A 12,558-nucleotide genomic window follows, 5' to 3' on the forward strand; every position below is an offset into this window, starting at 1 on the left:
GGTCTCTCTTGTGCTGGGGAGTCCAGAAATGGACACGGGACTCCAGGTGTGGCCTCATCTGGGCTGAAGGATCACCTCCCTCAATCTGTTGGCAACACACCTCCTAATGCAGCCCGGGATACAATTAGTTGTCTTTGCAGCAAGGACACATTGCTGGCTCATGGTTATCTTCATGTCCACCATGGTCTCCAGGTCCTTTTCTGACAAGCTGTTTTTCATCTCAGTTGCCCCCAGCAGATGCTGGTCCCTAGGGTTGTTCCTCCCCAGGTGCAGGACTTTGCACTTCCCCTTTGTGAACTTCACGAGGTTCCTGGCACTCCTTTTCTCTGTCCTGTCCAGGTCCCTCTGGGGGCAGCACAGCCCTCTGGCACATCAGCCTTCCCTCCCAGTATTTGTGTCATCAGCAAATTTGCTGAGGGAATGCTTGGCCTCATTATCCAGATTGCTAATGAGCAATATAATAGCTTATGTCAAAAATATGAAATCATGACATGGGCTCATAGAGAATTATGATCTCCCTGATATCCATAGCCATCCTGCAATTTATATCTTCAAAGAATTCAGGCAAATTTAATAACTTAGATCTCTCCATATTTTTATTTATTTAGACTCAATTTTTCCATGACTTTCACAAATTTAATTGTGATTGCTGAATCCACAGCAGCTTAATGAAGTTCAGAGTTGATCTTAATTGTTCAGCAGGATTTCCTTGATGAAAGCAAATCAAAATACAAGCACTCCCCCCCCCCAAAAAAAAATAAAAAAAAAAAAAAAAGAGAAAAAAAAGCATCACATATTTCGGGAAAGCAGGTTTTGAGCAGGAAAAGGTCAGTCTTCACAGGCTCACATATTTTACATTGTACTTAAAGGAAAGAAAAACAATTCTAACAGAGCCTGCTTATCTGTAGATTTAAGACCAGCCTGTATGTTCGTAAACGAACAACCTGTCTTGTTTTAGTCTGATGCATTGATATTTCTGGTGGTAACCCATTTTCAATCCTTTACTGTCATGAGAATCAGTATGTGCATAGTTAGATTGAAAAGTTGTGGCCTCTTGCATTTGAATAAACGTTTTTAGAAATGGACTACTGGAACAATCGTACATGTGGCTAACAAAATCATGTCACACTGCAGAATGACTTTTAGTCTGACATACATTTTCAGGGCTGGACGTTGAAAACAAGCTTGTCACGTTTAATATCATCTACATAATCTTACTATTTGTACTTCCTCATACCAGCACTCAAAACAAAACCAGCCAAATAAACAAACAAAACACACAGCCAAACCACCACCACTGAAAACAGCACTATTTTTGGTACTGTGAAGAACAGGATGGGAGAAGAGAGAGCTGTGTAATCTGTCACCTTTTTCCTTGGAGCACAACTCAGGCCTCAGTCTCAGTGTTCACTAGTTCAGTTTGCACTTGGTGACATTAACTGACATCTGATTGCCTGTATGCACATACCTGCAAGCAATATGTGCCTATTATATATCTTTTGACAGTAATAGCCTGCTATTGGCTTATAAAAATCGAGTGGTCTGAAATGAGAAAGTATTTCTTCTCAGTGCTGCTGCACATACACAGAGAAGCAGTTTGCTGCAAAAGAGACAGCATAAAAAGTATTATAGAAGCACCTGCCTTATTCTAGTGGTTGTGTGATACAATTGCTTCTGGCAGGGAACTGATCAGTAGAAGTAAACATACTTTTCCTTATGTGAGCACTTGAAAAAGTCAGAAAGAATGTTTCTCAAGTGAGGTGACAATTCATAGACTGAAGTTTCTAAAGAGCTGTCAGTATATGTAGAACTTGCTTATTCTTAGGGTTATGTGGCGTTATCAGCTGAATGATTGGTTTCCATAACCATTCTGCTTCAAATATTCAAACCAAAAAAAGTTTCCTATCTTTTAGGGATGAAGGCATTCATTCCAACAAGCAAGGCAGTAGAAGGAGAACTAGCTTGTAAAAGCAGTTGAAATCGTCTCCTTGCTTTTCTGGAAAGCTTTTTTGTTTTAGTTATTATTATTTGTAAAATCAAAATAGGGAACTCACGAAAGTACCTAGTAAAAATCTACTCCTGTTACAGTAAGGGTTGATACACTAACCTGCGCTTCATGCTTCAGCATAATTTCTTGTATAAATGCAGTCTCTCCCCCCCCCCCAAAAAAGGGGGGGGGGGGGGGAGGGGAGGAGAAGGAATCAATTCATTAAAATGATGTCTTTAGGAAAAAAACGAAATTTAATCAAAACTGAGTGACCAAATGCTTTCTTTCTCAACTCTTTGTTAAGGTGGGGGGAAGAAGAGGAGTGGATGCAGAGACCCATGTCCCAGGGGATTATAGGGTGGTGAATTCTAATTGGAACGTAAATCGTGTTTGTGTTATCTGTGGAGACTGGCCTCTGTTTGTTAATTGGCATGCTGAGATCATTTTGAAATGGTTGATATAACACCGTGGTCCATTGAACAGGAAGCTCTGCTGTTTTCACAGTTTGATAATCAATGCATCGCTGCACACAATTCCTTTCAAATGTGTGTTTGTTTGTCCTGTTTGCTTAATTGAACAGCTGCAATTACTGTTACATACAACTGAATGTTAATTCAGGAAAGAAGAGAATTTTCCTTCTTCATTATAATTTTATGCATAAATTGAAAGCCTATATAACATTAAGTGTTAATTGAGTGCACTAATTCATAGGTTTAATCAACCAAGTATGATCAATCATATTTTGTACCAAAAAAAAAGAAAAAGAAAGAAAAAAGAAAAAAGAATTATTAGCAGAGTTTTTCTTTTAAGTTCAACATTGCTTTATTAATGTGCATATACCTCATTCATAAGAACAATCACTATTTGAAAACGTGGATGAATACAGTATTGTATTTAGAAAACTTATGTTGATGAATACAGTTCATTGCTTTCTCCACATCTCTGGAACAAATCTTAACAAGTTCATGGTGATAGATTTTGCTTAACAATTCACTTAAATATGTCACATGTATTTAACCCCTTAACTGAACTTACAGTATGGCAATAATATTCCGATCAGTTGCTGCTAAATTTTACAAAATATTATTTAAACTGCTATAGCAAACCAGTTAGAATGTGAGTTTATGTTTTAGGGTGGTTATGCTGCCTACCGGTATGCCCAGCCTGCCACTGCCACTGCAGCTGCCTACAGTGACAGGTAAGATCTCATTTATCACTAATAAATATTTGACCAGTGGAAGCTGAAGATGATTCTATAAATTTGCCTTGTTGAAGTCTCATAACTGTCTTGTTGCTCTGCAGATAACTGTGATATCTAAAGCAGGCTATTTTATTATAATCCATGAATAGCCATAAATTAAGAGATTTTAGGCCTTAATTGAGAATTGGGCATGAGACGTGCACATTCCCAGGCTGTAGATCATCCAGTTAAGGTCTGTGGCCCTTGTACGACACAGATAAATATATGTATGGCTTCATGATGGTCTGCTGCTAAAGATCATTATTTAACTTAGGACTATTATTTCAGTTGATTTAGAAGCTGAACCTACTGAGTGCCCTAAATTCTCATTGACATTGTTTTAGTCATTGGAAATTGAGAATAAAATGCATCTAAGCTTGAATTATCCAAGGCAAAATGATATATATTTTTTCTATTTACTTTCTACACAGGCATTAGACTTTCTGAAATACTAAAAAGAAAAAAAAAAAAAGGTTCTACTTCTGCACTGTATTTGTAACCTCAAAATGAAAACGATATTGGTGAAAGTAATACCAGAAATAAAAGATCATTAATATATGCATAAGAAAAACATGCAAAGACTTAACATCTATAAAAGTTATGTCATATACATTAACTCATCTTCTTGCAAGATGAAAATCAAGACCCCTTTCAAGTCAATGTCTAAATTGCTAAATTCTAATAGGAATATGATTTTGTCAAATTGCTTAAAATTTGACAAAAACTGGACAAAAATTTGCAGTGTGTGGACATGATTTTGTAATGAAAAGAAAGAATATCCTACCTGTTTTTCAGAAATTATACCTTTAGCAAAATCTACCACTAATACTTTTCAAGTATTTGAAGAACGTACAACTGTAAAAGGAGGATGCATATTGTGAAAGACAGATACATGCATGTGTTTTGCTTCACGATTACAGTAAGAAGTAAGGTCACATTTCTCAAATCGCTATTCCCTTGAAAACAAGAATTTCCCTTGAAAACAAGAATATAATTTCTTAATTCTTGATTTGAAACATTACTTTAGATGCTAAATTAGACATTGCTTTTAAAAGTTTATTTTTCTTAAAGAAATCAACAGATTAAGAAATTTAAGTGAACTATTTCTTAGATTGAAGTGCTGTTCATGGATTCCGTAATTTTAGAATAAAGTATCATGGTATGAATGTTACAATGCTATGCATGCATATTTGCCTTTCAAAAGCTTACTCTGGGTAATGAAGATGTATTTTTTAAAGTTATGTGAATAAAATAATTTGCATGTGTGGCTGAGGCATGCTGTGTCAGACAGGTAAGCAAGTTTCTTTCTATTAATCTTGTGTCAGTAATATCAACTAGATGCTGCTATTTATACTATGTCCGTGATGTACTATTTCTACTTAGGGTAACCAAAAGGTGAAGTGCTACTCAGTAGACTCATTTAATTTCCACAAAGGTGTGTTAGCATGTTGCAGCTCCAGGATTATTCTCTGATTTTATAGTGCAAAAGAATTCCTGATTTTAAAAGCTTATTAAGCTGAAAGGACAAAATTAAAAATAACCTCTCGTGGTTATTCATTTTTTTGCCAGATATCATTAAAATGTCCCTGGGTCATTTTATAGGGTGTTTACTCCTATGAATAAATGAATTTCTGAAAATCTATACATTATATAGAGAAAGTGAACAATATCAATATGACTTTTAATTATGAATTAGTGTACCTTCTCATAAACCAAATGCTGTAAGGTAAAATGTCAGTTGGTCACATATTGTATGGATAGAAAGTCCTCAAACATCATGAAGAATTATGCTGACAAAAAATAAAGGACTTGTTTAAGAAGAAGATAGTTATTTTAAATGTTGTTAAGGAAGCTTGAGATGGTGTCAGCAGCAATGCAGTTATTACAACCCTTAATTATTTTTTTTCCAAAAAGTTTAATTTTCAGATACACGTATATTAGAATTGTCATAACCTGTCTGTTGCATAATTTTAAATATCTTAAAAGAAGTATAGATCTTCTGGATATTTTTTTAATTTAACTTTTTAAATGTGATTACCCATCATCTTCGAACTGCTTCCCCAAAATGAATGTGGTTTCTTGTGCTAATTACAAATATCACAAATGAATTTTATGGGAGAATCTTAAAACTAACATAGAGAACAAAAGAAATAGCAATCTGCTCAAGTATTTCTTTGCATATATGAAACTATATGCAAACATGGATACCTCTGATTACTCATAACCTAATTTTACTTACATAATTTTACTAATTTTTCATTCATTTTTTAATGAATTCAATGTAGTAAATTTTATGAGTCATTAATATTGCAAACTCTAAAATTCAGAAAAACAGTTCAGTACAACTGCTTGTACATTTTCGTCTCAGTGTAATAGTCACCTGCTTTTGCCTGACAATATTAAAAACTCCATATCTGATAATATATACTGTTCCTTTTCAATGTTGATTTGATCTATTTATTTTCATTTCAAATTAAACATACTTATTGTCTATGTTTAAACAATGCATAGGAAAACAAAGTGACAGCCAATGAGTGAAGCAGTGACATATCATGAAAATATATTTTAAAAAGCTTTATTCTTTTTAACTAATAATATACATGATGAGTGTTGGTATCCCATATTTGACATGCTTCTTAAATCAGGATATAAAAAGAGGAAATCTTTAAATTGGAGACATATTTTTGTAAATTAAATATAAAGGTTAACAGAAAGGTTTCTATTAATCAAAATCAATACACCAAGTCAATGGTTAATGATCACTGTAACAGAGCTCTATTTTGAAGAAAGGCAATGGTATCCTTGTTTGTCAGAGTTGGAAATATTGCTGGAAATAGGCAAAGAAAAGATATAAAAGGGCAATGGAATCCTCATGAAATAAATCAAAGCAGAACTGTAAGTTTGATAAGAAAATCAGGTACTCCTAAAAATAATTTTAAAACTGAAGTAGGCCTCACAGATTTCTCCAGTGATTTCTTAGCACTGGAAAATAAAAGCACACACACACAGAAAAAAATAAACAGAAGATGTAGTTTGTTTTTATGAAGCAATATAATCATCAAATACAACTTCAAAAAACTTACATTGGATTTTTACACTGTGTGATCTCTTACTATGATAAATTGCACTTAAGTATATGGAGATCTTTGATAAAGTAGATCAAAAAAAAGTATTTTATAACTTTCCAACATTTAAAATATTTTTGATACAATGCCCAGTCCTTGTAGCTGATAAAAGGGGACTGCTGGTCTACAAGTATTCTTCACTGTTCTGGAGCTTTAATTCCCAAGCATTTCAAACAGAGCGCTTGGAAAAAATAATTATAATGATGTGAAAAAGACACTAAATCAGATGTCAGCAAAATGTTAGTACAGCTTTTACTAATCTTTCGTGTAAAATTTTAAAAAGAATAAATAAGCAATATAGTTTTAAAATTTGTATCAAAGTCTGAAGTAAGAGAAACTAGCAAAGTCATCAGCTTTTATATTTATGAGGTAGAACAAGCCAAAGCATGGCAGTGGGGTGTATTGTCATTTTGTCATTGCATGTTCACTTGATGTTGCTAGTACGTCTGTAATGCTGTATTGGATTTGACGGATCCATCACATAGCTCAGTGAATGGCTTGCTTGAATTAAGCCTATGGGCAGACTTATTCACATCGATTGGCTATTGGTTTTGTGTTTTATGATTTGAGTATTGCATCTTTCATAAGAGTAAGAAAAATGTTCCTTTCTTGCATATTAACTTTGTCAGCAATATTTATGAAAGTTTATATGGTACTATAATAAAACAAAACAAAACAAAACCCCAATGATAATGAACTTTCCTTGCCAGTAAGGCAGAGTGTTTTCACTTGTACTGCTTGCTAACCCTGTAATACTTAATAATTGTGTGTTTATATATGTATGGTTATGTATTCATATATATACACACATTCCCCATCCATCACCCGTTCACAAACACACACACAGATGTTTGCACATGCAAACACAAACACATACACACACACACATATTTCCAGATGTATTTTGCTCTGAAATCACTTCCATTTTTTAAAAATACAATATCCAATTAAAATATCACTATAAACAATGAGAAGAGATCCCTCATCACTGGGAGCTGACTTTTTTTTTTTTTTTTTTTTAACAGTAAGATATATTCCAAAATATTTTACAAATATTTTGTAGTTTAAAAGGTATATATATATATATTTGCTATCAGTTTGTGTTACATGTTCTGTGGTCATACATTGGATTTTGTGCAAAATTTGAGACAGGTGATTTTATTATATGTAAGTTGTGCATCTTCCAGATCTGAAATTTTACTCCCTTTAAAATCCTGATATTCCAGAAGTTTACATTTTTAATATACTTACATGGAGTATTTATTTTTGTCAAAGTACTGTTGTCTACAGTGATACAATTCAATATATTTTCCAGTTCATTTTGTGCAAGTTGTGAAGAGTAATACTCAATATTTCTAGTCAGATTATCCTAATATAATAGGATAATAGGTACAGATTTGATTTAACTGGAAACATGCTTATTAAAGGATCAAAAAGTAGAATGAGAATAAAAATACACCAGCTATAAAATGTTAGCTTATATAGATGGAGGTGTGGAGGTGATTTTTTGTGTATTGTAGATTTTAAGATTATCTATTAGAATAAATAATGGAAAAAGCCATAGGTTTATTCATTTTATTTTCTCTTCCTGAGGAACTTACTAGTGATATATACTAAAAATTAAGGTTTTGACAGCAAGTAAAATATAATAGCATCTTCAGTCAAAGTTTAATTTACCATTGAGCAATTTTATAGAAAGATTAATATTTTAAACAGTAGTACTTCATTCATTTAATTATCATACCTTTTAAGATTTAGGAGAAATAGCTTTCATGCACAGTTCAAATTTTTAAATTAATTGGTTTGGAAGAGGGAAGAGGAAAAAGAATAAAATATAGCAATATCTTTATTCCCAAGTGGAAAATTCAAACATTTTTGAATTTTGCTATGTAAGTTAAATGTTGAGAAGTATGGAGAAATTTGGAGGACTGGAGATAATAAATATAGGAAAAATATATAGCCTATATTGTGTGCTACTCAAATGTTGGGAATCAAAAGGACCTCTTAGCATTTTGACAGGTAAAAAGGTTGTGTTTAACTTTTTTAACAGGTATAATACAACATGCATGTAATACTACTTCTTCAAACACTTAGGTTTGTTGTGGTGATGTTTGATTGGTCTAGTTTTTTTCTGGTTTTGATGTGTGGTAGCTATAGCTTGTTTATTCTGTAATACTGCAGACAAATTACTCATCTAGCTGTTACAGAGATGTAGTTGATTTAAGCTATTAGGCCTGTATCTCTCTATGCCTATATCTGATCTATGGCAAACTGAGTATCACTGGCACAATGCTAGAATTTCATAATCCATATTCATCACTGAGATCACAGTTTTGAGAGTGACTGGTATTTATGACTCATGTTATAGCCATAAAATTACATTTTAGTGAATGAATTAGAAAGATTGGATAATTACAAAGAAAGAGAATATATTAGGGACAAAAGGAAAAAAGTCCAGTATATGAAAAGTTTGATATATTATGAATAGGGTGTTTCATATAGAGCGTTTTGACAAGAATTTCTAGAAATAAGAATGTGCTGCACCTAGTAATTTCTAGTGACTCAAGCATGGTTCATTTTAAAATGTTGTAGATATAACACTTTTTGCGGGAGGCACATGGAGTCACATTCATGTAGTAAAACTTGGCAAAGAATTACATTTCATAAAACTGTAATCTACTAGCAAGTCCAGAAAGCTATCTTGTATACTTTGAGGTTTCTAACATTCTTCTAGCATTTAGCAAAATTAACATATTTTCTGATACTGTGAAGGCTTGTTTTACCTGTATGTGATATCAGTATGTGTGTGATATCCATGTAACTATTAAACCAACACCAATGGTTCAAAACTTGGGTAATCTTTGCCTAGAATGGTAGCAAACACTGGTTATGAAACCTTTGCCATGTCAGAACTTGTATTCTTCATACCCTCTTTCTACTTCTGTTTCCTGTAATTCCCATTCTCCTTCACTGTAACATCAAGGGATATGCTAAGAATCCCTGTAGACAAGAAAAGACTTAATTATTACTGTAAAATCTGTTTTGGTATCCATGCTGCGAACTGCAAAGAAAAAAAAATGATGAAGAAGCTATAGGAACATTAAAGCCTTGATTTCCTTGTCCGGATTCCTAAAGTGCTCAATATTTTAAAGATTCTGAGTACTTCTGCTACCCGTTCCTTCTTGAATACCGTGGGATCTGTTAAGTGATTGTTATTTTCAAAAAATAATAATAAAAAAGGGCACTTATTCTGACATTCACGTAGCAACTTCAATATCCTGTCTTTCTTTTTTTAGTACATCTAGCCTACGTCAGGTCATGAGTTTTAGCTTGGAAGATTCTTACCTTAAAATAAAACTTCATACTAAATAAATATGATTATAAATATATTCCTTTGATGCAATTCTATGCTGTGACATTTTAAAAAAGAGGAAAAAAACGTTTGATTAACATTTTTAAAGTAGGAATTATCTATTTGATATTTCATACTAGCTTCTTCACTCTTAGAGGATATTGAAAGAAAGTTCAACATTAACATTTTAAAGAGTGTTGTATTCAGTGGACTGGATAAATATGGAGTTAGGGAGTTATTAAAACATTGATTCCTAATCCAACAGACCAAAACTGTTACAGTCTATTGGGTCAATGCTTGTGCATCTGACATGATAGACCATAACAGTTCCTTTGGACATGTCAGTGTCTAATTATACAGTTTTTAGTTTTCAGATCATTGACTCGATAGACCACAAAGAGGCAGATTAGAACATGCTATAAGTATTGTCAGCCTAAGTACTTTCACTGTGACTGCTTTAAAAGCAAGGAGAAATTAAGAGGATTGTGAAATAGGCAAAGACAAGATAAAGGTATGAAATGGTATTAATAAAATAGGGAGTTAATTGGATTTCATCCATAGGTATTTGCCATGTAATTTATAATGTGTTTTAGGTGAGTTGAAGAAATACTAGAGGAACAAGCTTAGAAAAAATCAATCAAGAAAGAGGAAATTTGTAATCTTGCATGGCTTTTCTGTAGTTTTTCTGACTTCAAAGAATTCCAAAGCATTTGATTAAGTATTAAAATAGAAATGTTCTTCCTATAACTTTGGGCTTGTCAAATTTCTAAGTAACACATCTGTTGAACTCAAGGAACAAATGTAGGAACTCCAAGTAAATCAGCAGTTTGTAAGAATACTGCACAACAGGAATGGGAGAAGAACGTTTATACATGTATTCTAAAGAGCAACTTTTTGTGAGAACTTCCATAGTATGTTTCATATGCATGCAGAAAATAGTAAGGTCTTTATTTCAAAGTTTAAACCAAAACTGTACCAACATCTAAACTCTCTTTTGTCTTTCTTGAATGAATTCTTAAATAATCCTGTCAATTTTTTTATAGATATGTAATTCTGATTATTATATAAACAACTTGTGTTGAAAAGTTATTTCTAAAACTAATTCAAAAATTAAAATAACTTCAAGAGTAAGAATTGCTCATATAACCTATTGCTGAAGAAATTGCATGTCTGTATGTTAGGAGACTGGTCAAATAGAATTGTGGATAAAATAGCATCTACTAGTAAACTGTAATAATAGTTGGGAAATCAGAAATAAATATAAACTCTGAACAATACATTTTTTGATGTACATAAAGAATAAATCCCCCCAATTTTATATTTTGTCATATACTTTACTGTATAAAGCACTGATTCTTTACAGTAGGGTGACTATAAAATTCTCTAGTGTTTGCCCTAAAAAGAGTGAAAAATATGCTCAAAATAGAGTAGTAAACAAAATTTTCATGTATAAAACTTAAAAATAGCATTAATTTTGCAGTCCTCAATCATACTGACTTTAGTTTATATTGCTGACACTGAGCACTTATAAAGTACTGGATTGGTTCTTGAAGTGAGGATTTATTTTAAGTGTATAGGATGTATTAATGATAGGAAATGGCCAATCTTAAAGCAGTTATGCCACTGAAATCAGTATGAATTCTACTGTTACATGCTGAGTTCAGAGTTTTGCCCGTTAGTTTTAGGTTTCACTTAAAAATGTTAAGATCTAGTTAAAAATCTGTGTTCATCTTGCAGATAAATGTGCAGTTTAAAACTCTTTATGGTCTTATTAATAATATTTATGTATTATATTATATTATACTCCTTCATACATAGAGAAATTCCATGGATACAGCAGATAATATGAATTAGAGCAAGGCATATTTGTTTAGCTCTGATTTAAAAAAATACATAAATCTGGAACTAGGTATGTACAGATTTAAAATACTGGTAAAAGGTCTATAGAAATTCCATGGGTTATGATGTGAGAGATTGATCAAGATTTTGGCAACATTTTAAAAATATTTTTGGCAGCAACAGTAAGTTCCAAAGTATAGAGCCAATTTGCTAAAAATTAATTCATTATAGTTTTCAAGGGTTAATGGGAGGAGAGAGAGAAGTCCGAAGAGTTGTATCTCCAGTGTATGCAGTTGATTCCCTAATGCACCATACAGTATTAACATTAGGCTATGCTAAAATGAGTCTCTCACCTTATAGTGTTTGAGTAAATTACTTAGTTGCTTTAGTTCAGTAGCAGAACTAAAAAAGATTCTTGTCCTAGGTGAATCCTTGATATATAAGTTACAATCTGTTGACCATTTTTCTCTTAACTATTTTTTTTCTCTAAATAAATAATTTAATACAAGCATATCACAGGTCTTGAAGAATGCACCTTTCAGTTAGTGTCCAGAAGAGTTGGGGATTTTTTCTTCTTAATATACATTTAAAAATATATATATATATTTTTATCTTGAAAATGTATTTTTCACAATTGCAAAAGTGCTTTCTGGTATTAAAGCTAATTATTGCTGTTAAAGAAGTTATGTGACTGTAGCTAGGAGAAACCTTAATGAGAGAGAGTTGTTGACTTTCCTGTCTCTGGCAGCCTTTGGCAGTCTAAATTCTGTGTGCCATCCTGTCATTGGCTAAATCATGCTGAAATGTCCTGTATGCAGAGATGCTAATTTAATTGCCTGACCCGGCAACCCAATCATGGGCTTGGTTAAGCCACCTGAAAGCAGGCATCTCATGCCATCTGAGACACTCTAGGGCATGTGGGACACCCACACAGGTAGACGTGACACATGATCTTCTGGAATGGCAGCTGAGTCATGGCCAGTGGACGAGGTACCTTTGTTCAGGCAACAAAGAT

The 12,558-nt window shown here is 32.9% G+C and overlaps 1 protein-coding gene across 50 annotated transcripts in view; it reads left to right on the forward strand.

Annotated features, from left to right (window-relative positions):
* Window positions 1–12,558, forward strand: part of RBFOX1 (RNA binding fox-1 homolog 1) — an 881,332-nt gene that overhangs the window by 846,789 nt on the left and 21,985 nt on the right. For all 50 annotated transcript variants that reach the window (XM_068698951.1, XM_068698955.1, XM_068698956.1 and 47 more), the window contains one exon: window positions 3,121–3,185. In XM_068698951.1, coding sequence (XP_068555052.1) covers window positions 3,121–3,185 — 65 coding nt within the window. The remainder of the gene's footprint in view (window positions 1–3,120; window positions 3,186–12,558) is intronic.

This window comes from Anas acuta, chromosome 15, assembly GCF_963932015.1.
Source record: "Anas acuta chromosome 15, bAnaAcu1.1, whole genome shotgun sequence".
Classification (NCBI taxonomy): Eukaryota; Metazoa; Chordata; class Aves; order Anseriformes; family Anatidae; genus Anas; species Anas acuta.